We start from the raw sequence: 27,326 nt of genomic DNA, 5'->3' as shown, positions 1-27,326 counted from the left end.
CTCTTTTGTATATTGCAAGATGCTGCACAGCTAAGCTTCTCTTTCTCCGATTTGCTTGCATTTCTAGAGTAGTGGAATCTTTTTCCACTTTCAGAATATGCACCGACGGTTCGAGTACACGTATCACAATAACAACCAACAGTGGAATACGAGCATGCGAACGTTTCCACCACCAACTGCAATAAAATATTATTAATATTTATTATTTGTGCTGCATATTATTCTCGCCATTTACTGTTTCTTCTTAATAAATTTCTGTGGAATTTCACAACAGTTTCCGATAATACTTTTTTTGTGGAAAAAAATGAAAATTTTAAAACTGAAAATTCGAAAGGTTCGAACAAAAATTTAAATATATGCTGCTGATTAATGTTTTGTTTAAAATTTGGGAAAATTTCTATCAAGAAATATCAGCACACAAGGGAAATTTTGTTGTCTCAATATTAGATCATATTTATACCAAATAATATAACTGAGATAAGCAACTTGAAAATGAATAAGCGCATTTTTTTCTAAAAACTATTGCACACTTTCTTAGCTCTGTATTACTCTTCAATTTTGTCTGTAACCACGCAAGTGAACGAACGTATAACACTCGAATAAAAATTTGCATGCATTTTCTGGTAAACAACTCTTACTATCTATGCCTGCTGTTCATTAGGTCCAGAAAAGAAACTTTACGCAAATGTTAGCCTAAAATCATTGAAACAGCAAACAATCAACAACAACAAAATCAGTATATGACTTTCAACTTCACAATATGAAATGTCATGATATTCTCCATTTCTAGGTGCTATTAAATTGACGAAAAATGCATGTGAAATGGAATTATATATATAAGTATATGTAATAAGAGTTCAAGCTTGTAATTTGCTTTAGCTGCAAAGCAAACAATGTCAAGGCCACATTTAAAAATTTGCATGTTAACGAGACGACGCATAAGAGTGATGAAATAATTGGACCCGACATCAAACAGCTTTTCAACTGAATTCATAATTTTGTTTAATTTTAGTAATATAATTGTCAATATTGGAAACTTCTATCTCATACATTGCTGTTGACGTAATTTTACATTGAAGGATGTGAAAATTATGTTTGCTGAACACAATGAAAAGTACGCGCTGTAGTTGTTTAGCAGAATTTTCATGCAAATTTTCAGTTTTGTAATTTATTTTTGTTATTGACATATTTAGTTAGCTTTTTTGTCGGGACAATTTTAGACTTAGTTATATTTGCCCTATATATTTATATACAGCTTATTTATTTATTTATTACTATCACTTGCATAAATAAATCGTTGAAAGTCATTTGAAAATAGAATGTTAATCAAGTGATATAATTAATTATTGGAAAATAATAGTTGTTCGCGATCACACTCAGCAACGTATAAACATAGATGAAGTCCACCAGATGTGCAGAATAACAATTTTAAATTATGGAAAAAAAATAGTCATTATCACGAATCTGAGTTGTCCAGTCAGACAGTGCCTCACTTATATGCATTCTCTTTAGGTGCAGCAGTTATTTGCACACATATTCACACGCACACGCACATATATATATGGTGAACTCGTTTGACAATTTGGATTCGAAATTGTTGTGCTTGCTACTTGGTTAATTTTCCATTTTTTATTATTTAACTTTTAAAAAATTTCCTAATTGTTTTGTGGAATTTTTGAAATTTATATTGATTATCAACAACTTTGATTACAGTAACCATAATGTTGTACTTGAAAATCACATAATGTAAGTGCAAAAATATTCTGACTTGATGCTTTCTTCAGCTTTGAAAAATTTCTCATACTCGGTAACGTTACTGGCGCCGGTAACAAGATGCCTGAGCTTATCTTCAACTTTGGGAGGCCGTATGGATCGTCGCGAGCATCTTATCGGTTCTTCAAAAGTGGAAGAGGGTGTCGAAGGGGAAAAATATTACGAAACTGCACAGACAGAAGTGAATTTTACAGTTTTCCATTAATAACAGTGTTATTTTTATCAATTTAAAAGCATATTTTAGCCAAATATAGCTTATATGCAATAGGATTTTCTGAATTTGTAAAAAACAGGACGAAAAAGCAGACTGCTGAGAATTTTGCTAATAAAAACATAATGAATTAATTGTGTTTTCAGGCGAGTGGGAATTTTCCCACTTATGAAACTTTCAAACAACTATTTTATGGAATTCCATTCGAAGATACGCCAATTTGTTACGTGAAATGTTCAAAGAACAATACCAAAATCACATTCACAGACTCAGTTGGCAGATTTCAAGTTATGACTACTTGTGGATTGGAAGGTTTCAAAAATTGCAAAAAAAAGACCGAAGTGGCTGGACAATCGACAGGCATTGCTGCAGGTTTGAAAGCTTTAAGAAGAGGTATAACAAGTGCGCGTGTAGTGCTCAAAGGATTGGGTCCTGGGCGTTCGTCTTCTATAAAAGGAATGGCATTGTCCGGATTGAAGATAATCTCAATTACAGATGACACCCCTCTGCCAGAACTTGGCCCAAGACCCAGAAAGCAGAGAAAAGTATAAATTATACGTTTGATGTAAAAAGTGAAATACAAATAAATGTATAAATACTGCATAAATAATATTTTTATAAAAGTGTTTTTCATACGAAAAGAACCAATGAAAGAAAGTAATCACATTAATTTTTGTTCTGTGCGTGAGAACGACATTTCTGAAAATCCAGTTGTATGCAATTCAATTAAAAGAGTTTGTTCATTTGAACTTGAAATTCTACCTTACTTTGCTTTGTATTTCTTTTTTGTCTGATCCTGATAGATATATCGGATATTTTTCAATGAAAATGAGTCAGAAGAAGAAAAAATTTTCTAATAATATATTAAACAAACACTGCATATACAAGAACATGCACAATAATTTATGTCACATAATTCACAGAAAAATAACCGACAATATGAAATGACTTGAAATTTTTACTTGAATTTCAATGTTTGTTAGAGAACAATTATTTACTCTTGTTGTCTACAAAGGGATTTATTTTATGCCTTTATAATTTCGCTGACACATTTGCAAAAAAGAAGTTGTTGTTGAATTTCAATAATAAAATTATGCAAAATGACTACTACACACATCCGCCGTTTTTAGCGATGAAATTCTTTTTGTTCATATTTTCTATTTCAAAAGCTTTAAATTATCACTTCACAATTGCGTGCAACTCATGCAAAACTGATCCGCCTGATTTGAAAATTCAAATGGCTCAAATTCCTGGACGTTTGAATGAAAATGATAAAATTGGCAAACGATCGCATACAAATAAAGTAGACAAAATGAGTAACAATGGAGAATATTCATTCAAGATAAAAAAAATTATTCCAATTGGATAATTTCAAATGAAATGCTTTCAAAATATAAAACAAAAAAAGGAAAAGAACAACGCCCTATGTGCGTAGTGAATCCTCTTGAACATGCGATGCTTATTGTTTTCTGATTTAATGAAAAATAATTATTGAATGAAATGCAAAAAGTATAAATTAGAAGCCATTTCAAGGCTTCATATTCAGTTGATCCTGTGAAATTATGAATATTACCTAACGAGAGCTTTTGAAAATTATTTCCCTCTCTTCTTTTTGATATATCAGAAATATGTGAATAATTCAAAGACTGTGAATTCGCGTAAATGGCATTTACAAAAATAAACTCACCTCAGTTGGAGACGTCCATGATTGAAGAAGTCCACAACTGCTTTTGCATGCTACTCTTTCTTTCCATCTGTGATCTTTATCGATGAGATAAAAGTTTGCCAACTGCACAGCATCCGCAATGATTGAAGACCTTTTTCAACTTTTCCAATCCTCATCTGGTGGTGGTCAGCGTGTTCACTTTCAAAAGTAAGTTGATTGAGCTGAATAGAAACAATCAAAAGCTGAGATTTAAAAACAAGATAAATGAATTTGAATTAGAAAAAAAATATTTAATATTGAATTTACCGTGAAATAGAGAACAATAAAATTATTTAAAAATTATTTTCAAATTTTTTTAAATGTGCAATTTCAATGCGGGCGTGCTTTCACAAATAATATTCATTCATTGCAAGTTTGGCACTGCTAGCAGCTAAGTTTTCAAGTTGAATTTGCATAAGAACAGATTTACCAACAATCAATCGTCTACTCGTTTATTTGTGATTTTTGTGAATTAACTTATATAAGATAACTTTTTTTATCATCAAAGTTTGCAGTATTTTTTACAAATAGAAAATAATAATAATAATTTAGAAGATTTGCTCACAATGTACAGCAAATTAAGAAACCAAATAAATTTACAAGTCAACATGAAAACAATCATGTTACAGTAAAAAAAATATTGGAAATTGTCTATGCAGAAATCTTAGGCGAATAATTCATTATCATTTCATTGTCGGATGCCCATTCTTCCCTTCCAAGTTTGTCTTCCATGTAAAGATACTGCATGTCAGTTTATTTTGAATAAATAAATAAATAAAAATGAATATTTGCTCAACAATTCGCAGTTAATTAAAATAAAGCCATCTGCTGTCTATTTCAACATATCATCGATTTTATGCAAGTTAAAAAACGCATCCATAAGTTAATCCCCTAGGATAGAGATATGAACAGATAAAGCCATATTTCTTCATATTTGGGAATTGCTTTCATTCAACAGATGAAATAATTTTCTCATTTTGCAAAATTTGCTTTTTACAATTGCAAATTTAAAATTGATGCCATATTGATACCATCATATATATGTATGTATGTATGTTTGTTTTTTTTTAAATTTCAATGCAAATATTTGACGAGCAAGTGAATTTTCACAACTTTGCACGGTGGAAAATTTTTCAATCCATTCAACGAAACGAGATTGCAATGCTATGCAAAGAGGCTTTTTGAAGGACAGACAATGTTTTGTTCCAGTTTGTCAATCTCTTCCGTCTGAACGGTTGGTCAATCCATCCGTATTACTACCGATCACAACCACCACCAAGCAGCAGATGAACGCTTATGAACAGCAAACAATGCTCGTGAAAAATATGCTCCGAAGGCCGCGACGGTGTCAACGCAGCTTTACAGAGTCAAGGCAAAAAGCTTTGTCGATCAAAAGTTACAAAAATTTCCAAATACATCCCCTGGTAACCACCACTACACACTGACCCACACCGAACATTATTCAATTGTCACCCGCTAGCCAATGAGAAGCGCTTCCTTGATTGGACATCCGGATTATGCATACATGGTTAAACAGGTACAACGCACAACGACCCGTATTCAAATTTCCGTTGGAAAATATACAATATTGGAAAGTTGATTATGGTGCATCATAATCTTGTTCTGACAATTGCATTTTTGACAAGCAAATAGATAATTGGGAAAAGAAGAGGGGAGGGGGAAGAAAAAACATGAACCTTTTGCCGACTATGTCACGCCTGTGGGGTTTCCGTCTATTTTTCTGTCTCTTGTCTGACTCGACGCGATATGCGTCTGTTCTACGTCAAAGATTTCGAACAAAGAGCATCGCGGATCGTCATAAAGCTTGAATATTCTTCAAGCAATCTCTTTGCGACGACGACCAACTAACTTTCACTTCTCCGTTCGTCAAATGCTCTCATCAAACGTCAGGTAAGCAAATAACATTCGTTTCTTCCAATTGTCCAGAAACATTTTTATCTTAACACTGATCAATCCACGCTACTCGAATTAATCGAATTTGCCCATCAATTTTTACACCTTAAACTGAACACTGAACGACAAACAAATTATTGTTCAATTTTCTCATACATTTAACTAATAAGCTGGCTAATTTTTGTTTTGGACAAACATTTTTTCTTAAGAAAAATCTTCTCTTTTATGAAGTTCCTTGTAGCAGAATTTGCAATGATCGCACATGAAAACACTAGATTCGTATTTAATTTTATCACATACCTTTAAAAGAGATTATTACCAGCACCGTGCATTCTGTAGTGCATTATTATTATTATTGTTATTATTATTATTATTTGTTTGTTGTTGCTGTTGTTCAACAATTGATAACCGGCGCATTATTTAAGCTTTGTCACTTTTTGCTTGAATACCTTATTCAAAAGCAAACTGACAAACAAACAAAAAAGTCGATTTCAATAAGCTTATTCCATAAAATAAGAGAATAATATAGATTGAAAAGAGAGAGAGAGGGGGGGAGGGAAAAAATTAAAATTCATCCATTAAAACTGCTTATTTTAAATTTTAAAATAAATGAAAATGTTGCCATCATCAACGAAAAACTACTCTTTTTGGTTTTATAAACATTGACAATTTTTCATAAATTTGAAATATAGCTGGCATTGCAAGCTGAAAGCTCAGCAATCAAAAGTTCAAACCATGCAAAGAAATAAACAATACAATCTTCACAGATTGGATATATACAATGGTAGGTAAATATTAGCGAAGCGAAATCCAAAGTAGGACTACTGACGCGGAGATTTGATTACGACAAAACATTGGTTTTGTTCCACGATCACAGTTTGTACGTGCTCTTTGTAAATAGAAGAAAGATTGAATAAAGAATGCAAGCAAGTAAGTACAAAAAGAGAAAAATCCCTTTGCCAACGAACGCATGCATATTGCATCATTCATCACAACAATACATAACAACCTTCAATTACTTGGTCAAACCGACTTTTGATGAGCTAACTGACTCATTTTTTCAACCTTCTTTTCACACGACTAATATATAATGCACGTGGAATGTAGCTAATTGTAAGTAAAAGTTTTAGCATGCCGTATAAATTGTTACATAGCTCGGCTTGTCTTAAATTTTTTTATCAGTGCGACTTCCATTCAAATTTGTCATTATAAAACTACGGATGTGAATTTTGAAATTTTAAACTTGTTTAATTTCTTATTTTTATTAATTTGCGTAATGAAATGACCAATCATAAAACAGGAAAATGGAAAATGACATCCAAGTGGAACAATTTCTTCTAAAACTGCGCGATGTAAAAGCATTCATTTGTTGGAGTAATTTTATTGCTGAAATTGAACATTCAAATGACAATCGCTTGAAATAATAAAGTAAATATCTTTTGGATATAAAATTTTGAACAATCAATCTATTTGTGAAATGGAGAATTTGATTCTTTTCAAATTCCTAATTACTATTTATTTTTAGGTGTTTTTATGTATATATATATATACACATTTTTCCTCAGTTCACCCATCAGCTAATTAGTTAGCTTAGAATAAGAACACGTTTATAGCAAAATTGAGAGTGATGTTATATAGCAAAAAGAACACTTTAAAATCTAGCCGCCGTCGGACAAAAATGTCCAATTGTGTGAGCTTTGATTGGATTTTGACGACTGATGATGATTTGATGACCACAATACAGTGAAAAGTGAATGTGACGAAAAGTGAACCTCATCACAGCAATATGTGCACAGTGTAAGTGTAAGCTTTATAAGTGCAAAAGCAATGCTTGATTTTTAATATAGAACAAAGTTGAATTTTGGAAGGGAAATTTTCAATTTTGCAAAAGTGAAATTTTGTTTTGCATTTTTACGACTAGAAGAACAACTGTTCTTTGCCTTAGCATAGCGTCCCCGCTGGTCATTAGCTTCTCTAGCTTATGCTTTGTGAAAAGCTGAAAACAATGGCCGCCTTGAAATCAAGTCCATTGTTGTGTTTCGGTGCTCGACAGCATGCATGCTATATGCTAGCAAGTCAAAAGCAAACCGCTGACATCGACTGGCGCTTGTCAAAATATCAAAAGCAAAGGTTGTGTGTGTGTATGCGCGCTGAGAGTTGTGCAATTGAAATAAATTATCCCCTGCAAACAACGTGAATTGACAAGAACAAATCGAGACTAGCTACTTCAACAAATCATCACCAACACCCGACAGCAGTAATAGCCAGCCGACGCGGGTTGTCGGGTATGTTTCCACTGATGGCGTCCATTTGGACCAATCATCGAGTCGGCCAACTGGCGGGACGTGAAACATCAAACGACACGGTTCATTTAAATAATATGCACGCACGCTTTGGTTCAGAGCTTGACAGCTTCGTCAATCGATCTTGCATTATTTTCAAAAAATTCTCTCTATTTTTCCTTTTTTTTCCTTTAATATTTTCTTTTGAAAATCAATCTCAATTTACACGCATGTTTTAAAAGTTTTGCTCACTTTCTTCTTCTGCAAAGGATATTTTTCACTTGACAAAAACTACCACCAACTCACACAATTATAAACCATAGTTGTTAGCAAAGTTGTCCAATAAGAAGTAAAATTATAATAGAAACTGATAGAAAAAACCAAACTATTCAGATTCACACAAACGTTATATATGATTGATCTACTCACGTTCATACTTTATAGATTTATAATTCAATACACACACACATATATATATATGCATACAAATGGTTTCAGATGATCCCCACCCATTATTAACAGTTATAGACCAACAAGGTCAATAGTAAATATTTTTTTAATTTTATCACATCATTTACATTATGCGACAGATGCCGCTAAGTAGACAGGCACGTGCACAATAATAACTTGAGTCGACCAATCAGCGTCAAGTTTCACAGTCGTGCAATATGAACAGGCCTGACCAAGAGAAAAGCTGTTACTGATACCAAAGTTGACCAGCCAAAAGCTTTGTTACCTATATTTTTCATTGCATTCACTGAACAGCAATTCATCAACTTTTATACGATCCTGTGATTAATTTCCATGTTGTTGTTATAGTTGGGCAACTGTATGTATCATCATCAAAAAGTCAAAGGTAAAATTATTTATTTTACATACCCGCGCGTTGCGCTTTTTGCATCAGCTTCGTATTCCGCTTTGCACAGGACTACTTGGAAGTAAATTTTTCTTTTTCATTCAGCAGTTGATTGAATAATTTCATTTTAATCATTTGTACAAGCAGAGAATGTAAAATATGAATTATTAAGAAAATAATAATGAACAAACTGATGATACATTAAGATGGACAAAGATGTGTACTGGCACTGTTAGCTAGTGTAGTGAATTAATTACTGAATAATTCTTGTAAAATTGTTTTCACCGCATTCTACCATTCGCAGTTGAGTAAATGATGATAAGTTTATTTGCATACAACTGCAGTGCATAATTTTCATTCATGGATTGTAGAAAAACGATGACGAACAATTTGCTGCGGCTGTTGTTGAATCTCATACATAAATAAGAATGTAAAATGATGAAACGTTAGTGGATTTAAACTTGCGCAAAATTATGGGAAATAGTCAAAATATAGGATCCGAATTCTACTAAATTGTTCCAAATGAACACGCCGCCATTATTTAATATTGTTATTATACACGCATTCGAGTGAATGGAACATTCTAGATTATGTATTTTATGAATGAATGTGTGCGCACCCAATAAAATACGTATAGAATAAATAAATACAACGTAAATAAGTTTATAATCATCGATTATCTAAGGAAAATGGTGTAATGTTGTTTTGAAAAGAAAACAGTAATGCAGGCAGACTATGGTTTCTGGTTTTGATTTGAAAAATGAATCAAAACTGCTTTCGATTGTAGTAAATCTGCTTCATCGATTTTATCGGTAGTGGTTGTAAAAATTGGACCGTCCTCGCACAGAGCATCTGTTGCACCGGACATGGTCATGACCATAATAAGCACAAATGATGCCAGTCGGCCAAGGTCAGCTGAAGCGGGAAAAGTATCCACTGGAAGAGCTTACAATGCAAAATAGTTCACGGAAAATAATTTTAAAAAAATATTTAAAAAAATAATTATCAAAAGTGTAAATTTGTAGTTTGCTTATGGGATTGAATTGAAAGCAATTTCAGTATTTTTGTTTGATCAGTAGCGGTGATTGAAAAGTTAGCCCAAATTGGTTGGTTGAAAATTTCCCACCATTTTCAGTTGCAGATTCAACTGAATTGCAATGTAAAAAAACCGTTGCAACAATAAATAAATAAATAAATAGTTATTCATGATAAGGCTAGTTTTTAGCATACATACGGTGGGGATATGTGTTGTTGTTGTTGTTGTTTTCTTTCTTTGCTTCCTTTGCTGGGAACGTTCGTGGTTCGTTTCCTATATGTTGCAATTGACATTTTTGAATAGGAAAAATGGATATATTTCCACCTGCAAATTCTGTTGTTTTATTGAAGCAGTGCAGCAACAAAGCTAGAAGCAGAAGCTAATGATGCGTAGCAATTTCAAACATACGCGTTTTCATTTCACCGCTGATTTTCATATATTTTTGTTTCTTTTTGCTGCTTGAAAATATCGTTTTACCTTTTGCATAATTTTTACATTTTTATTCGAAACAGAATCCCATAAACATGTAACGTTAACATTAACAATGATAAATGCTTAAATTTAATTCAAAAAATTTGCATTTTATCCTCTGGTTAAAAATTTGCATTGCTTACCTTGTTTTCATTAACATTTATTTCACCTTATTGCAATCAAGTAAATATATAATTGTAAAAGTAATAAATCGAATTGGATAAGTTGATGCTCAGAAGAAGATTGTTCAAGAATTAATTGGTGGTGGAAGAGTACGTGAATGATTTTCATAAAATCAACCCTACTATCTCTCAAATAGTGCAAAAACAAATGAACAAAACAGAAAATATTGCCCATGTAAAAAAATTTTTTAATTTTCATAAAATTTCGATGATTCATTCAAGTTAGCATGCGATGCACAGTGTTGAAAATTTGAATTACAAGTTGAATAGAAGTGAAACTGAATAAAGGTGAAGAATTTGTCGAAAATAAAAAATTTGTCCGCGTGAAATTTGAAACTGTTTGTTCAACGTGTTTACACCGTCAGCTTGGATAGCATAAATGATACAAAATTGAATGACATTGAAAAAAGTATTATTATTGTTGCTTTCGATGTGTAAAACAACCGTGAGAATATCACACACACGCACTAAACTTTTTGATTAATTCCCGCGTTAGGTATTTATTTTTTTTAGCAATAACTTTTTTCTCACCGTAAAAAAATACATTTCAATCTACCTTTGATACGTATAACAAATATTGAAAAAATATGTAAATTTTTACTTACATGCATGATTTGAATAAATATTTCAAGTTGACTTCTGTAAAAATTCACTGAGAATTATGTTCTGCGGATGAAAAACCAAAGAATACCAGCAGTAGTAGTCGTAGTAGTATCAGCAGCAGTACATCAGTCGATAAGTCGGTTGTTATGAGTAAATTCAAACTATGAATAATTGATACCTAACAATAAAATATATTGGTTCAATGTATGAAATTTGCAATCGGTAAACAAAATTATCATCTTATCAATCAACTAATTTGCATTCAGCTATACTTGAACTAGAAAAATATTGATTTTGGTGATCTGATTTGAAATGATAATAGAAATATGAGTTCGAATTGCATTTTTCTTTGAAAAATTACATCCGTTAAATTTATGAATCACGTAGTTTTAAATTAAATTGATTTAAATCAAAGCTGCCTATTTCTGGATATTGAAAATCTGCTGTCATGAGTTGTGAATCAATGTTTTGCCGGTTGTGGTGAATAGCACCGCTATCAGGAGAGGAAAGAGAGAAATTGAAAAATGGCACATTTCAAAAATTTGAGCGGCATTTTTGAACGTTCGATGACAGCCCGCCCGTATGCCAAATTCAAAGCCGCAGGATTCTTTCTGCTGGTTGCTTTTCCATACTGCCCCTCTAGAACGCTTCTTGGGCACATTGTCAATGGTGGGTGATTTCGGCAATCAGCAGCAATATTCGCAAAGTTGAAAAATATTTATTCCTCATCAATCAGCGAATTTTCTCTTCTCCATTTTCCATTTGTTCAATTTTTCCGATCATTGTGATATTTTTCAATGCCTATATTGCATGCATATTGACAATAAATACTGAAACAAATTGAGCAATGGAACAACAAGTATAAAATAAGCACGAAAAATTCTTTGAAGCTCATCAATTACTTTTTTGCACTTGTCAACTTCTGCTTTCTTGTTGAAATGATAAATTGATTCACAGATGACCACCGGATGATTTTTCTTCTAAAATATACAACTTTCATATGACTATTATTATTATTTTTTGTTTTTGAAAAACGAAAATATTCAACAATTAAATAGCTGTATAAAAGGAATGTGATGATAATTCAATTAAATATTGTGTGCATTTTGGAAAATTTTTGTTTTTTGCAAACAATTTAAAATTCAATGAAGCTTTGAGAATTATTTGAAGAATTTTCCAAATTGATCTTTATTGTTCTTCATTTAATAAGCAAATTTAGATTAAGGTTAACGACAGTAAGAAAAGATGTATATAACTTTGAAATGATATCCGTAATCTGTACAAATTTACATGCAAAAAAATATTATTCATTTGCATGCACATTAATGTCTTTTCCAAGCAAATTTGAATGATATCAAATCACTGATTATTACATTTGTAAAATAAATTTACATTCATTTCTTCAAGTCTATATTACCGTGCAATGAATGTCCTTTCTGCTGCGCTTGCTTACAAGTGAAAATCCTCTACCCCTCCCCCCCTCTCTCTCTCTCTTTGCCTGAACCATTTGAAAAAGTGTTTTTATTTTTACTTAAAAAAAACTATTATTGTTTTCTTTTCAATGAAAAATCTGCACATTTTTATCAATATTATATGAAAAATATTGCAAGGTTGGAAAAAATTATAACAATAACAATAAATTTCAAAGTGATCAAAGTAGGTTTTTTTTCATTCATTTTTCCGTCAACTCTGCAAAATGCTTATCTGCGTAGTGTTGTAACAAACAATCGCAGCACCTGTGCTTTTTCTTTGACAAAGCGAAATGAACACTTTTTGCTCCAGTTCCACGATGAACGGTGATTTCCATATTTCCACAGCAGATTGGTTGTTAGCTTATGGACGGTGGTATACAATTAGCAGCGTTTTATGAACTTTTTTTTGATCGCCAGCTGTCAAGCTAGTTAATCGAGTAGAATTGGTCCTGCACAGGACAGCCACTTTACCATTTCACCGTATGCATAATGCATTGGTCAGCATATGGATGTGTATTGAGCCGGGTCGAAATTGGCCCTGTTGAACTCGACCTGCGCAGAAGTAAACCCACACTGTCCACGAGGATTAGCTTCACGTTAGCGTATGTTCCAGTCAACAGATTGTTTTATTATTTTACACACACACATATTATATATATAGATAGATATATATGTGCATATTTTTTTCTTTTTGGTGTAAAAATATATAAGCTGACCGAGAAGAACAAGAGCCACTTTGAGCAGTGGAAACCACCTGCGCTAAAAGCATCATTTACACTGATACTTGACACGGCTCAAATAAGTAAAAGGCACAAAGCTGCTGCTACTGGTGTCGTGTCGGAGAGGACAATAAATTGTAGTCAGTAAAAGTGGTGCATAGGTCAGCCGCCACCAATAAGCAGCAGGTTGGTTGAAACATTTTCTCAGTTGTCAAATAAAATGCCCACAGCCACCAGGCTAGCTTGCACTTGATGCGAGTTGGAAGGTTTTGTCGTCGCCGGGCGCAGGTGCACATGGCCACATCCACTGTAGTCTTCAATTATTATTTATTATATGCTTGCCTGTATCAATCCCAACAATAGTCTAGGCTAGGCTTTGCCGTCTGCAACGGTCGTTCGTTGCTGAACACAATATCCCAAACTCTGATGCATTTCTGCTTCCTTTTTCATTCATTTTCATTCACATCCCGGCCGCTTTTACTTAACAATAAATAGTTCGCAACAATTGGAAAATTTCATTCATCTATTATTATAATTTCTGTTCGTTCCATTTCAATTTCGCTTTCGTTAACATTTTTTCTCGATTATAACTAAAAATTTATCAAGACTCAGCAGTTCGATTTTTGTTTACATCAATTGTCTGTGTCGTCTGTTGACTATTTTGAAAATTTGCTTTAAAATCCCGAATCAACTGCTATAGCTGCAACGGATACTTCAAGCAAGCAAGCAACCAGTGATACTGTTTGATTAGAATACATACAGATGGTCAAAATGGATTGAATGAATGAATGCTCTCGATGAAATTCAGCCTATTTTGCTAGACCAATAGCAATAATATATACTTTATACAACATCATCAATCGGATCTCTTTTTCATTATTATTTTTATTCAAATTGATCTGCACAATCGAATTGAGTTTATAGATTAAGTATTATGGTTAGGAGAAAATTTCCAATTGATTTGATTATTTTAAAATTAGCATAAATAAGCAAAATTAAAATCTTTAGAAATAAGTATCACAATATCACAATTGTAAGCAACTACAGAATAGTTTAGCGCATAATATCAACTATTTTTCGATGTGAATTTTTGAGGAACAAACAGCCATAAAAAATCATTGTATTCGAATTCACCTAGTTCAGAATAATTATTAAGTTAGTTCATTTTTTCTGCTTCCTATGTTCATGCAAATAAATTGTCCCAGATTCCCCGATATTCTTCACCAGTACTATTTCTACTGTTATATTATTATTATTACTGGGCGGCTTTACATTTGCAAAAATCGATTTAGTATAGATAGATCTGGTTTGGCCCAGACATTGTACATCTGCCAAACGATCACGTTGTCAAGATTATTTATTGTAAAACGTTTTCATTTCCAATTAATAATATTAACCTTGCAACTGATCCTGAGGTATCTAAATCCAGTGCGGCTTATTTGTACATATCCGCTTGCAGGATGATGAGCAAACATTACAAGCAGATTAATCAGCCTTGGAGATAGATGAGAAACAGGGAAAAATAATGTAACCAAAAAATGTAAAATTTGAACTGGCGCAATTGGAGGATGTTGCCTTGAATTGGAATTGTCAAAGTTCGCTTGAAAATGAGCATTTATTTGAGCGCGCTATGTCCAATTTTTGCCGCCGGCTAGCAGCTGTCTTGCGATTCGGGAACGTCACCAACGGTGATGATCGATCTGTTAACACTGCAAGATACAGGCGAGATGCAGGTGCTCTCCCCCCCCCACTGGGAAGTCAATATTTCTTACAGAACAGGCGGGGCTATGCATCGTTGAACTGTAAAAAAATTTTCCAATCTTTATTGAAAATGACGCCAGGCTGTCTATGACGCTTACGAGACGTCACCGGTCCTATGATACCAATTGCCAATGAAATATTGTCCTTCTATCTTACTCTGTCAGATTCTGTGAGCTATCATTAAAATGCAATAATTGTTTTGTACTGAAATTTTCAATACCTAAGGTCATCGTTGTGTTGTATACCTTTTTTTTCTTTGAATATTCCAGTTGGGCTGTATCAAACTGTGAAATTTGACTGAAAAGCGCATTCAAAAATCATCAATTTGTCCAAAAACTTTTTGCTCAAAAATGGAAAATTCGTCCCTTTTCAAATAGCTAATATGTTCTAATATGAATATGTTCGAGAGATTGAAATGAAACTGAAAAAAGCGCAGTTTGAATTGCAAGCAAATTTCAAGCAAATTAGTGCAAATATAATCAACAATTATAGAAAAACATTTTTTTTCTCTCCAATTAATAATAAATTCAAAGAATAAATGTAGCAAAAATTTCCTAAATGTAACTTTTTCCAGCACCGCTCTATTCTATTCATGATCAATATGATTGATTGATTGGATTAAAAATTTTAAACAAAAGCTATTAAGCAAGAAAAAAACCTAAAAAAACATTGTTGTATCTTTTTTAAAGTTTTTCAACTGTTTCAGAGGAAAGAACTGGTGGTCACTTCGATAATACTTCAAAAGAAGTAAAGAAAAGATGACTCACCTCCACGACCTATTTCATTTTCAAAAATGGATTCTTCTTCTATTGCACATCCTAGCTCATCAGGTATCATTACACGTTGCTTGAGTGAAAAAAAACACATACATATATATATATTTATTTATTTAGAATTGAAAAAGAAATACGACAGGATGTAATGAAAATTAGCTCTATTGAAAATGGACAATAATACTAATAACAGGTCCTTGCAACAGAGATGAATTAGGTTGTTGAATCGTTTTTCGTGTAAAAAAAAGCACAATCCCTAAGGGAGCCTATCCGACGGTGACACTTCGACATTCAGACTTAGGTTAGACAATTCAACTGCTTCATTTCGCATAATAAGCAGTTTTTATAACTGCGAAATAATAGCAAGTTTAAGAAGAAAATTGTCTGATAAAAAAACTCTGTAATTGTAATGTTGTGATCACCTGGACTTGTAAAGAAACATATCGGTCAAGCGGTGGTGGTGCTGTCTGCTTCCCTTCCGGTTAGGCTAATAGAGTGCGCGCGCGCGTGTGTGTGTGTATGTGTGTACGTGGTGTATCTTTTTTGCTCAATCATCCCTCAAATAAATAAATTACGCTTCTTCAGTTGCAAGGTGCCACGACGTTTGTCCCCCTATGGTCCCTGTTGGCCCACTGCTCGACCGGCATAATTGCACACAAACACTGACCAGTAGTAGTGGCCGGTGTCGAACATACTGGCGGCATGCCTTCGTTTCCGCTCAGACGGCCAGTGATCGTTATATCACAGGTACAATGGTCGCAAGGTGGTCATTGGGTGCGAGCCAACTGGCTGCCCACGTAACCGCCACTCTGTCAAGGTCTTACCGGTATGACACACGGCCGTCGCGGTTCCGTACGCTTTGTATCCACTGTTCACCACCTGCTCTCCGACCAATAGGGCGGGGCAAATTGGAAGACGCTGATTGGCTGTTGACGCGGTCACGCGCCGACTTTGGCACAGCACGCGTTCATCATTGTGCGGCTCGTTCAGCAACAGCAGTTCGCATAGCTTCGGACGCGCTCTCGCACATCTCGCCCACACAATACAGCATTTTCTTTTTGCCTCTTTTCTAGATATTGGAATACACTGAGGGGCACGACTGTTGCATGCCTAATTTGAAAATCAACTGATCACCTCTGATCAACCAACTGCAGTCCACAAACATCTTCAGCCGACCATGGCGGCTTTGAGCCGTCTGTCGCTTTTTCTCTTTCTCATCTTCAACTTTTCGGTAAGCAAAAATTCGATGATAAATCACAATCACTGTTCCCAGAATCACAGAAATAACTTCAGATTCGACTTGTGAATTGTTCTGGTGTTCTACAGTTTCGTATTAGTTCGTTTCAAAATTACGACAGCCTGGATGTGCATGGTCGATGTTGCGGAGCTGCTACAAGTGGGAAAAGCTCAAATCGAACTTGCTCATCAACCGGCTGTCGACTTGTCTTTCGGGTCTGTTTGAAGCAATATGAAAATGAGATCAACGCTGATCCACCTTGCACCTACGGAACCCACGTAGCAGATGCAAGCGATAAACACGGCTCGCTTTTCAGCTTGCTTCGTCAACCTGGAAGTCTGAGCGTCACTGGCTCCATTGTCACTTTTCCGATAACATTTTCTTGGCCGGTAAGTTCTCCCCCTCTTACCATCATGTATATGTAGATGTATAATGGAAAATATACAGTGATAAATGGATTGTACTTGCTTGCTTCTTGCTTGTTGTTTCAGTTTCAATTTCAATTTCAATTTTTAGGGTACGTTGTCAATGATTGTCGAAGCTTGGCACGTTACAAATGAATTGTTTCAAATTGGAACTGCAAATGCTGATGGTAAGAGCATGTTATGTTTTGTTTTGCTTTTTCATCCACCTTGGAATATGCTAACGTTTGAAAGCAACACAAAAAAAAACAAATCAACCTTTGTAGTTATTATTCTAAGCTTTTTTTAAACTTGAAAAAAAAAATTTTTTTTTCACACACTGCATGTTTTGAGTGAAAATATTTTCAACGTTGTTGCCTTCGTTGTTTTCAGCAAAGTTGATTTCATCTGGCCAACTGTTGCTACGTGTTGCAGAAAGAAAAACCCTCCTAGCAGGAGGCGACAAGTGGACCGTTGGTGAATACAACAACGGTCACAGTCGACTTCGGATTCAACTCAGAGTTGTCTGCGATGACCACTACTATGGACCGCATTGCAACGTGTTCTGCAAGGATAAAGACGACAGCGGTGGTCATTATACATGCGCCAAGAATGGTACAAAAGTTTGTCTTGCCGGATGGCAAGCACCGAAATGCAAAGATGGTAAGAAAAAGTATTTGCATATATATGTATTTGCATACATGTTCCATCAGCTATGCTGTTGAACTTGTTGCGTTGATTTATTTGTACTGATCGAAGCTGACGTTCGATTTTCTTGGGCTATTTTTTTCTCTTCCTATCCATATCCCCATCCTTCTTTCTCTCCACATTAGCTTATTTCTAATGTGGTAATGGCATTCCAGTGCAGGTGCTGCCTGATGATCATGTTTCTGTTGTTGGTAATTCAGTAGAATAGTCGAACGAGTAAACACTGTGCCTGAGTCCAGCACGCAACAGCCGGCCCAGGCCAAAGTTAATGTCAGCCATAAGAGCAGGGCCATTGTTCCACAGGTCAAAACTGGGTCTCACATCTGCTCCGCCAGCTGGCCGCCGTAGGCGCTGATTACCGGAGGTCATGGGAAAAAAGCTGACTGCTATGTATGAAGTTGAGAGTTGGAACTTGCCCCGCCCCATCCGTCAGTCAAGCACTGTGCTAATAACAGCTCAAGTGTGTAAAAGAGCCCGCTTTCTATTGCACTGCATATGTAATAGGTTACGCGAAACGAGAAAGCAACAACGTTGTGTGCAACAGCTTTTTTTTCATTTTTAAAGAATTTACAATTTTCAATCAATGATTCAATAAGTGAGTGAGTGAGTGTTTGGAATGAAATTGAATTTTTCAAATTTAAATAACCGTCTATTTCACCGTTTAACAGAAACTGTGGTCAGATTAATATCCGTTACTTATATTAAAGGTTTAGCCGCTGAAGCTTAATTATATATGGGTCAAACGTTTCTATTTAGGCAGAATTCCTTTCACCTCTAACAGCTATAGCATTATACTAGGATAAGCAGCTTTCGGTTCTGTAAGTTAAACTGCACAGTAGTCTGCCCTCATCCGCTTCCCATTCACCTGTTTCTCCTTTGTAAATCTTCGAAGCGCACTGTAAAGCAGAATGGAAAAATTGTTTCACACATTGAAAGATATTCCTATACATAGATGATCTGCAATATAGATAATTCAGAAATGGAGACTTTAAAAGTAAAGTATAAAAAATAAAGTGTGATATATATATTATTTCGGTGAAAAAAAATTGTGATCAAAGTTGTTTTGAACAGTAACTGTTTTCTTTACTTTTTTCCAGCAATTTGCAAGCCAGGCTGCCACCCCCAATATGGCTCTTGTCAAAGACCTGGAGAATGCGAATGCCAGTCAGGTTACATGGGTGTAAATTGTGATCAGTGTCAACGCTACCCGGGCTGTCAGCATGGTACTTGCAACAAACCATTCACTTGTATTTGCGAAGAAGGTTGGGGTGGTGTATATTGTAATCAAGGTGAGTGAGTTGAAAAAATTTCACATGTCAGTAATAATTTTTGACGATCAACTTTTGTATGTTTTCAGATTTAAATTATTGCACTCATCATAAACCGTGTCAAAATGGTGCAACGTGCCAAAACACTGGCGCCGGCTCGTACACATGTTCATGTCCAACTGGCTTCAGCGGCACCAACTGTGAACTTCGCATAGAAACGTGCCTAGCTAGTCCTTGTCGTAATGGTGGAACTTGCAAACAATCAGCTGGCAATTACACTTGTAACTGTGCAGCCGGATTCAGTGGCAGGCACTGTCAAACTAGCGCCAAAAGCTGCCAGGAGAAACCGTGCGAAAATGGAGCTACTTGTGTATCAGCACCAGCTTCAAAAAATGGCTACAGCTGCTTGTGTGCCGCTGGCTGGGAAGGTACAAATTGTGATATAGAACGTGACGAATGCAAATTGGAACCTTGTTTAAATGGTAAAACAGTTATGATGTCGTTATTTATTAATATTATTATACATGTTGTTTCGTTAAGGTGGCCGTTGTGTTAGCAAATTTGGAGGATTCCAATGCGTCTGCCCGATGGGATTCGAAGGGAAACGTTGTGAACGGAATGTTGACGATTGTACAGAGGCAGCTTGCTTGAACGGCGGTATATGCGAAGATGAGGTGAACAATTTCCGTTGTCACTGTCCACCCGGATTCATGGGCACACTGTGCCAGATCAACGTGGACGAATGTGCCAGACGCCCTTGCGCTAACGGCGGCACATGCTTGGATCTGGTCAACGATTTCCGTTGCCTGTGCAGAGATGGCTACAAAGGCAAAGATTGTTCCATTGCTGTTGACGAATGTGCGTCGAATCCTTGCAGAAATGGTGCGTCGTGTGAAAATGTGGCCGGCGATTTTGTTTGTCATTGTCCGGCTTGCTTTTCTGGCAAAACGTGCACCATTCGTGCAGACCATTGCCTGTGGCAGGCTAGCTTCAGGCCACCGAGCGGTCTGCTCGTTTACGAAGCTAACATGTCTCCAACGAGTAGTACCCGCGAAGCGCAAGCATCACCTTCCATTTCTCCTTCTTCTTCAATCAGCGAAATCCCCGTGCTCGTTGGCGCCCCGTTGGTCTGCGTGTTCATTTTAATCATGCTCGTATTAGTGGCAGTATTATGCGGCCTGTATCGACGTTCAAAGCAACAATTTCAAGGCTCACTTGGATCGTCGGCCAACCACAACAACAACAACAACAGTTCGAGATCACTGGCCGTCAACGATGACAATTGTACAATAAAAAATACGATGAGCTTGTACGAGAAGCAGAATCAGTGGAACGAATGGACACTGCGTTGTAAGCAGTCGCGGATTTCGCCGAAATTAGCTTTGAAAGACGACTGTTGCAAGTTGAAGCATCTTTCCAACGACCTGTACGGTGGCAATGACAAGCTGTTGGTAGACAACGACGACTTGTCAACATGCAAAGTGGCCAATCCGTACTGTGCGATCAGCAATCCGTACGAGACGTTCCTTGGCGCCCATGCGCATGTGCGCATACCGCCCAGACCACCTCCTGATTATTTTTCCTGCCAAAAACAACAAGCAGAACCTCCTGCTGTTCCTATATCTCCGGTCTCGTCCGAACAGGACTACAAAAAACCGCCGGCGCCGAATCGGACCAGCAGCGATGACAACAATACTAATAACAAGTCCTGTGCCCCGCGTCAGACTGACAGTAGTCACGTGTGACAAAAAAGATGACGTGTGTATTTCATTTTTCTGCCAAAAATTATTTCCCTTTTATTAAAAAAATGATAATAATAATTGGACGATGATCATAAAGGAAAAAGAGGAGGTTCGGCGGTAGTCGGGGACGTAAAAAATGGCCGGACGACGACGACACACGCCTCTCTCTGATTCTTTTTCTCTCTCCAGGTTGGGATCTCAGATGCTTTTTAATTATTATTATTATTATTAATAGAAACACGCCCTTCTTTTTGCACTGCTGCTGTGTTGTTTGTTCAAGAAGTGAGCCGTTTCTGCTTTTGTTATTTATTTTGTGTGTGTACATTAAAAAATAATTTCATATTTCTCTTCTGAACCTACTTTTCGAAGAAATGTTGGCAACAAATATATATTATTTGTGTTCAAAAATGCACCAAATCTCACGATGAAAGATACAAAAAAGAGAAGAAAACCTCGGCTTAACCCTTTTTATAATAAAAGAAAAAAACTGAATAAAAATGATGTATTGGTCATCCAGCCGTGACAAGCTATAGACAGAGTAATAATAATCAACTGGCCGCCAATAATTATGAACAGTTGAATTGATTCAGTGGAAAAAAGTTGATGATGATGACCAGTGACCGGCTAATTCGGACATGGGAATGCGAATGGCTTCGATCCGAAGCAGAACTTTGTCATTGCATTTGACCATATGCGAGCCCATTAGCTGCATATGGCACCGAAGAAGTAAGTCTGGGAAACACCTCTCTGACTGACTGGGATATAATGCTAGATATATGCGTGACAAAGAGGTCATTTTCAAATTAAAAGCACAGCTGGTTAAGTCTCACATGCATTTGAAAATCTCAAAATGCCGACAGCCAGCCGCTTGAAAACAAATCAATCTCTCAAAATTTTAAATCGAATGTCAACAGTACAAAACAGTATTGTTGTCAGTTTGATCCAACGCACAAAAAGCATTAATAATTTGAAAAGCTTTCCGGTCAATCATTAAGGAAGTGACCTCGGAATAGTTGACATGGACCAGCAAGCTGAATCGATGTAATTACATTACGTGCGCATGACAGCTTAAAAATTATCCCCCAATAAGCAGCTCGGTTCCAACTAGCTTGAATTGCTGTTGCTATCTTTTGTAAGAGAAAGAAGCGTCAAAAGTGAAACACCTTTCCACATCTCGACACTTTGTCAAAGCATTGGAGCGAAAAATTAGTTCAAATATTCCAAAAAAAAGAGAAACACATAACTTGCTTTAAAATATTAATTAAATTTCAGAAAAAAAGAAAAATTCCCAAATTTGTTTAAAGTAATTGCATCATTTTTCAACAGATATGTTTTCAAATACGAAGATTGAAATCGTCAAAAAATATATAATATAAATACATGGTTCAATTTATGATATATAAAGTAAATAAGAGCTAAAATTGCTTGGTTTACTAAAAATGAAAGAAGAAGAAAAATAATAGCACTAAAGCATAATAAATTTAATGCCATAATTTATCTAGTGCAAGTTTCGGAAATTTTAAGAAGAGTAAAAATTGATTACTGCGCCATTTTGGAATATAATTGAACAATGTCAAGTGTAGGCAAATAATTTTTCATAAATATTAAAATTTTCAAATTAATATTACATCTCAAGGTCAGGTTGAAATGAAAAATAAGAAGAAGAAGAAGAATATTATTATTATTGTTTGTTAAATTTCCATTTCTGAAAGAATTTTGTTCCAATTTGAGAAATTGAAGAAAACGAAAAGAAAATGACCAACTAGTTAGTTCAGTTGAAGCTTGCTAATTAATTGTTGTAGGTCAAGTTGAAGACTTATATATGGAATACTGTATATATATACATATTGTTGTTCACAGTGACTACTACTACTGGCTTGTGCAAATCGAGCACAGTGACCAGAAGAAAAGTTGAGGAAAGTATTTTTGTCAAGCGTGATTCACATCTGTCGTCATCAGCATATTTCCTGTTTGCACAGGTAGATAGATAGATGTTTGTAGGCTTGTTAGCGTCGTTGTCAATCTGGCGATGACCGATGGAACCAGATGCACAACGGGTTCCACCACTCTTCAACTGTTAAACACTGTTCAACATCTGCTCGGCGTAAAAACTTGCACCGTCATTTTACACATATAATATTTCCATTTACTTTATTTTGAGAGGGGAGTGAAAACAATTATTTAAAAAAAATCCCAATTAAACAAGCTTATTTTTTTAGAACACAGCAGATGACAGATGTTGCCAGATACAAAATGAGTATATAATTAAAAAATGAAAGAAAAAACAATTTTTTAAGCTAAAAACAACTTTCGCTGTATATATATAACTAAGCTATTTGTTTATATATATACATATATTACTGGTTTAATTAATATGGTAGTCGATTTGTGCTTTCAATCGATAGCATCTATTTGCCAGTAGATATCAGAAAATTGTACGCTTCATGCTACTATGTAGCAGTCAATTTTACTGTCGTCGCCGAATGATTGAATGTAAAAAGCACAGGTGAAGCGCACATTTCGCATTGAAGCTTTTTCAATCTCGTTCAGGTCAAAAGTCAGCCAGCCACTGAAGTCAACAGTTTAACCTGACAATCATCATTCTCAATAGGCGGCAGATGATAATTGACAACGAAAGAACACTTTGATGGCAGGCAAAAAGCAACTGATCATCAGCACATCCGGCTGTTTCAATCACAAACTATTTCTATTTTCACTCTGCATCCCCCCTCCCTACTCATCAGTAATAATAATATATATAAAATGCCCTATTTTGATGTGTAATATTCACTTTTTAAATTTAAAATACAAAAAAATTGTCTATAAACATATGAGTAGGATGTAAGATAAATTAAATAAAATAAACAACAATAATGAATGCCAAATTGGATTCAAAATCGTCTTAAATGCAAATAAAAATAACATTCAGCAGTTTTTCTCGACAGTCATTTTACTTAATTTTCAAAAACAAGTCTTACAGTAAGTCTCAAATTTTCAAATGTTTTGCATTTGTTTTTATTTACACCTTATTCTATGAAATTTTTTTTCAATTTCAACCATTATTATCCGCAAATGACAATAAAATAACTTCTGCACACCTTTAGCTGTTCTTCAGCATTCGAATAGTTAGTTATAGATGGTATATCAGTGAAAAAGCACATTGCCAAAAAAAAATCTGTCATTCCGACCCATTTTATAGCCCAAATAGAAAAATAACTGTTATCAAAAGTGTTCTGTTAAAATAAAGCTAATGACGAAAATCTGCTTTACATATTACACCGTACAACTTTGATCAAATTTAATAAGAACGCGAGTACCACAATAATGATAATAAATAAAAGTAGAATCTTACCAAATTTGAAATCACTATATGTCGGGAATTTGGATAAAACATTGACGAATGAAAGAAATAGAAGCAAAGCAACGAAACTGAAAACACCGTTCGACATTTGCTCCAATTCACAGAAATAAGAGAAATTAACTCTCTAACGTTACATATTCAACTGTTTACACAATCAAATATCAGTTTTATGTAAATAACAAAGTCACTGTAATGCTCAAGCTTTCAGTTGATAATTATGCAAAATTTAGAATATAATTCAATAACAGAATGATACGATTCACATCCACGCGCTGCAATTGTAGGATATTGTTAGTTAGTGTTTTTTTTGTTTTGTTTTAATAAATTGTTTAAATTAACAAAAAAAAGAACCAGTTCTATTCTATTCCAACAAAGAACACGACATCTATCCAAGTTGATAAAAATTAACAATCTGTTGACTCACTGAATTACTGAATCATCTACCAAATAAGGTCCGTAAATAAGCAATAATAAATAAGAAGAAGAAAATTTCAATTTTACCAATTCTCAATGTTCACTTGACTTTTCGGCTAACATTAGCAGTTGTTTTGAGAAGCTTTCGCTTTTTAGCCACGGGTGTGGAATTTTCAACCGGCGACGATGGAAACGACCTCCCGGCTAATTCATAACAATGTTTAACGTAATCTTTCAGGTGGGGTTTAAATTTTCGCTCCAGACCGCTGCTATTCATGTAGCGCAGGGTGCCAAAAATTTGTCTCCTAGAATGGGCACGATCGTGTTTGCCAAAAACCCAAGCAACACCAGCAAAACCATTGGGATCGCGTCCATCCAATTCGTACTTGTCATTCATACTGAAAGCACAATTGTTCATCACCTTACGCGTATGCTTATTTTGAAAAATAAAACAAAAAGTAAAAATACAACAAAAAATATTCATATCTCATACTACATTAACCAACTGTAAGCAGTATTGACGTTCGCAGTCCATTCTATAACTTTTTTACCCCAATACATACGCATGTAACCGTTCATTTTCCCTTCGTATACCAGCTCCAGTTGACAAGCATTCCAATATTGATCATGAGTTTCTCCTGGAATAAATTTATGCAAATTTACACAAAATATACAAATATACGATGGTTTTTTTTGAATAAACCTTTTTCCAACTGTTCAGACGTGTAAATGTATTCTCTCTTCGCTTTGGCTTGCAATTTCAGCGTGTCCGCTGCCCATTTCGGTAGACATTTCAAAGAATCGTAATTCTCTGAATTGTAATGAACAAAATTGATGCTCAATTCACGGCGTACCAGCAACTGCTCAACAAAAGCATCTTTCACACTCTTGTTAGCTTTACTTGCGTTAACTTTCAAAATAATTTCCACAGTACTTATGTGGCCGAAATTGATATACGGAGACAAACCGCTCTGGCCATCCAGTCCAGGAATATTTCGCAATTTATCATAATTAGGCAACTTTTTGCTGACGAAATTGTCCAAAAGCTTCACCGCTTCACTGTGACCACCATGAATATTAGCTACCTTCTTCACCGTCGTATCTGCATTCAATTTTGCCAGAATAACATTGTCACTTTGTGACAAATCAATCAGCGGGAGATTGTCAGAAAAGAGCGGCTTATTTTTTGCAATCACCATTATGCACTCCGGTTCGACCAAATATTGTTTCGCATATTTCCATATCTTTGGACGTATAGTGTAAGCTGCGAATTCTTCCTTCTCACTAACCAATTCCACCGGAACCACGACGTTGGTTTCCACTTTCGTGAACCTGCACTCAATGTTATTGTTCACCTCATCGTACCTACAAATCATTGAAAATCAATCGACTGAATATTTTCAATAGGAATTTAATTCAATTAAAAGATAATTTCAAATTCCAACATTATTTGTCACACTTTCTTGCTTGAAGGAGATTAATTTCGCTTAAAAAATCTCAGACAAAATAAATATTTTTCAAAACATACAGTACCACCACTTGTACTTTGAAATTAAGAATAGTCGCATTAACAACATCTACATTCGAGATAAAATTCAAATGTCAAACAAACAATACTTACTGATCGAAATGGAAAATACACCTTACAGAATTAAATTATTAATTAAAAAGTGGTGGTTAAATTTAAATAAAACAGTAATCGAATAAATTTATATAATGTAAACAAAAGATATTTTCAAATGTTACCACTTATTTTGATAACGCATATAGCCGGCGTCGACGACCACTTCGCAACAATTTTCAGCCAATTTGGCAATCAAAATTTCGCACTTCCCATACAAGACTACCAAATCGATGTTTCGTTCTTTTTTCAACCGCTTCTCGAAATCTCGCAGACCATCCAACATGAAAACGCAACGACGTTCAGTTTCTGGAGGAAAATTGTCCAGTCTCTTGTCAGTGGGAAAAACAAAGCATGCCAATACGGGCACTTGATGCTCGTTCGCCTTCTGACATGCTAATTCCAAGGCAACATTAAACTTAACCCTGGGCGAAGTCTGAACCCAATACAGAACGTACTTTCCCCTTTCGTTGCAAGCTTTCGCATTCAACAGATGTATGCTTTTCTCGTACAGTTCCATTGATTGCTGCTGCCTAGTTGCCGTTTTTACATTGCTTTCAGCCATTTCTAGAAAAAATTATACCATACAATCAACAGAAACATTTATTAATGCACCACACAATCACGACAATTTAATTGATTAATTTATTTATCACAGTGTCTACTTCCAAAAAATGCATGGTGCACATCCAAGAAAACCGTGCAGTAGATAGATAGTATTGGCCAGATTTGTTGGTTAAGATTTAAAGGTGCAATTATTGTTGAAATAATAAAAAAATGCACCTTCATATAGAAACTGAAAGCGAAAATTTGCCA

General features: G+C 35.1%; 8 protein-coding genes across 8 annotated transcripts; 4 read left to right on the top strand and 4 right to left on the bottom strand.

Moving 5' to 3' along the window:
• The first annotated feature begins 1,771 nt into the window (after positions 1-1,771).
• Tsp_07864 (ribosomal protein S11) lies at positions 1,772-3,353 on the top strand. The gene is made up of 3 exons (XM_003381295.1): positions 1,772-1,954; positions 2,131-2,529; positions 2,970-3,353. The coding sequence occupies exons 1-3, from the start codon at positions 1,772-1,774 to the stop codon at positions 3,351-3,353; spliced, it is 966 nt and encodes a 321-aa protein (XP_003381343.1).
• Positions 3,354-7,608: 4,255 nt separating this feature from the next.
• On the top strand, positions 7,609-8,404 carry Tsp_07865 (hypothetical protein). The gene is made up of 3 exons (XM_003381294.1): positions 7,609-7,796; positions 7,821-7,968; positions 8,384-8,404. The coding sequence occupies exons 1-3, from the start codon at positions 7,609-7,611 to the stop codon at positions 8,402-8,404; spliced, it is 357 nt and encodes a 118-aa protein (XP_003381342.1).
• Positions 8,405-9,474: 1,070 nt separating this feature from the next.
• On the bottom strand, positions 9,475-10,213 carry Tsp_07866 (exonuclease 1). Its single transcript, XM_003381293.1, has 3 exons — positions 10,186-10,213; positions 9,976-10,101; positions 9,475-9,677 (listed from the first exon to the last, which is right to left on the bottom strand). Exons 1-3 carry the CDS (start codon positions 10,211-10,213, stop codon positions 9,475-9,477), a joined length of 357 nt encoding a protein of 118 aa, XP_003381341.1.
• Positions 10,214-13,328: 3,115 nt separating this feature from the next.
• On the bottom strand, positions 13,329-15,852 carry Tsp_07867 (hypothetical protein). Its single transcript, XM_003381292.1, has 3 exons — positions 15,753-15,852; positions 14,622-14,824; positions 13,329-13,538 (listed from the first exon to the last, which is right to left on the bottom strand). Exons 1-3 carry the CDS (start codon positions 15,850-15,852, stop codon positions 13,329-13,331), a joined length of 513 nt encoding a protein of 170 aa, XP_003381340.1.
• Positions 15,853-16,372: 520 nt separating this feature from the next.
• Tsp_07868 (hypothetical protein) lies at positions 16,373-16,831 on the top strand. Its single transcript, XM_003381291.1, has one exon. It carries the CDS (start codon positions 16,373-16,375, stop codon positions 16,829-16,831), a length of 459 nt encoding a protein of 152 aa, XP_003381339.1.
• Positions 16,832-16,935: 104 nt separating this feature from the next.
• Tsp_07869 (putative calcium binding EGF domain protein) lies at positions 16,936-21,117 on the top strand. The gene is made up of 7 exons (XM_003381290.1): positions 16,936-16,989; positions 17,052-17,384; positions 17,512-17,587; positions 17,790-18,059; positions 19,202-19,393; positions 19,462-19,800; positions 19,940-21,117. The coding sequence occupies exons 1-7, from the start codon at positions 16,936-16,938 to the stop codon at positions 21,115-21,117; spliced, it is 2,442 nt and encodes an 813-aa protein (XP_003381338.1).
• A 980-nt stretch (positions 21,118-22,097) lies between these two features.
• Tsp_07870 (hypothetical protein) lies at positions 22,098-23,238 on the bottom strand. Its single transcript, XM_003381289.1, has 3 exons — positions 23,227-23,238; positions 22,946-23,182; positions 22,098-22,181 (listed from the first exon to the last, which is right to left on the bottom strand). Exons 1-3 carry the CDS (start codon positions 23,236-23,238, stop codon positions 22,098-22,100), a joined length of 333 nt encoding a protein of 110 aa, XP_003381337.1.
• Positions 23,239-24,989: 1,751 nt separating this feature from the next.
• Tsp_07871 (deoxyribodipyrimidine photolyase) lies at positions 24,990-27,075 on the bottom strand. Its single transcript, XM_003381288.1, has 4 exons — positions 26,639-27,075; positions 25,593-26,254; positions 25,412-25,527; positions 24,990-25,322 (listed from the first exon to the last, which is right to left on the bottom strand). The coding sequence occupies exons 1-4, from the start codon at positions 27,073-27,075 to the stop codon at positions 24,990-24,992; spliced, it is 1,548 nt and encodes a 515-aa protein (XP_003381336.1).
• Between the last annotated feature and the right edge of the window lie 251 nt (positions 27,076-27,326).

Source organism: Trichinella spiralis (assembly GCF_000181795.1).
Source record: "Trichinella spiralis strain ISS 195 chromosome Unknown Scfld2, whole genome shotgun sequence".
Taxonomy (NCBI): Eukaryota; Metazoa; Nematoda; class Enoplea; order Trichinellida; family Trichinellidae; genus Trichinella; species Trichinella spiralis.
The sequence above is the reverse complement of the archived record's forward strand: the minus strand, read 5'-3'. Positions and strand labels throughout refer to the sequence as shown.

Excerpts from the sequence above, each read along its gene's own strand:
- Tsp_07868 (XM_003381291.1), top strand. The coding sequence starts at position 16,373 with ATGGTCCCTGTTGGCCCACTGCTCGACCGGCATAATTGCACACAAACA.
- Tsp_07869 (XM_003381290.1), top strand. The coding sequence starts at position 16,936 with ATGGCGGCTTTGAGCCGTCTGTCGCTTTTTCTCTTTCTCATCTTCAAC. Across the intron at positions 17,385-17,511 it reads CGATAACATTTTCTTGGCCG|GGTACGTTGTCAATGATTGT; the intron begins GTAAGTTCTCCC and ends TTCAATTTTTAG. Across the intron at positions 18,060-19,201 it reads AGCACCGAAATGCAAAGATG|CAATTTGCAAGCCAGGCTGC; the intron begins GTAAGAAAAAGT and ends ACTTTTTTCCAG.
- Tsp_07871 (XM_003381288.1), bottom strand. The coding sequence starts at position 27,075 with ATGGCTGAAAGCAATGTAAAAACGGCAACTAGGCAGCAGCAATCAATG. Across the intron at positions 26,255-26,638 it reads TATATGCGTTATCAAAATAA|GTACGATGAGGTGAACAATA; the intron begins GTGGTAACATTT and ends AATGATTTGTAG. Across the intron at positions 25,323-25,411 it reads TTATAGAATGGACTGCGAAC|CATACGCGTAAGGTGATGAA; the intron begins GTCAATACTGCT and ends TTTCAAAATAAG.
- Tsp_07867 (XM_003381292.1), bottom strand. The coding sequence starts at position 15,852 with ATGTGTTTTTTTTCACTCAAGCAACGTGTAATGATACCTGATGAGCTA. Across the intron at positions 14,825-15,752 it reads AAATGAAATAGGTCGTGGAG|CGAACTTTGACAATTCCAAT; the intron begins GTGAGTCATCTT and ends CTCATTTTCAAG. Across the intron at positions 13,539-14,621 it reads ACCTCAGGATCAGTTGCAAG|ACTACAGTGGATGTGGCCAT; the intron begins GTTAATATTATT and ends TAATAATTGAAG.
- Tsp_07864 (XM_003381295.1), top strand. The coding sequence starts at position 1,772 with ATGCTTTCTTCAGCTTTGAAAAATTTCTCATACTCGGTAACGTTACTG. Across the intron at positions 1,955-2,130 it reads ACGAAACTGCACAGACAGAA|GCGAGTGGGAATTTTCCCAC; the intron begins GTGAATTTTACA and ends TTGTGTTTTCAG. Across the intron at positions 2,530-2,969 it reads GACCCAGAAAGCAGAGAAAA|AACAATTATTTACTCTTGTT; the intron begins GTATAAATTATA and ends TGTTTGTTAGAG.
- Tsp_07865 (XM_003381294.1), top strand. The coding sequence starts at position 7,609 with ATGGCCGCCTTGAAATCAAGTCCATTGTTGTGTTTCGGTGCTCGACAG. Across the intron at positions 7,797-7,820 it reads AATTATCCCCTGCAAACAAC|ACTAGCTACTTCAACAAATC; the intron begins GTGAATTGACAA and ends GAACAAATCGAG. Across the intron at positions 7,969-8,383 it reads GTGAAACATCAAACGACACG|ATGATCCCCACCCATTATTA; the intron begins GTTCATTTAAAT and ends AAATGGTTTCAG.
- Tsp_07866 (XM_003381293.1), bottom strand. The coding sequence starts at position 10,213 with ATGAAAATCAGCGGTGAAATGAAAACGC. Across the intron at positions 10,102-10,185 it reads CAGCGGTGAAATGAAAACGC|GTGGAAATATATCCATTTTT; the intron begins GTATGTTTGAAA and ends CAGAATTTGCAG. Across the intron at positions 9,678-9,975 it reads CAACAACACATATCCCCACC|TGGATACTTTTCCCGCTTCA; the intron begins GTATGTATGCTA and ends AAGCTCTTCCAG.
- Tsp_07870 (XM_003381289.1), bottom strand. Across the intron at positions 22,182-22,945 it reads ACAATATGTATATATATACA|CTGTCATGCGCACGTAATGT; the intron begins GTATTCCATATA and ends ATAATTTTTAAG.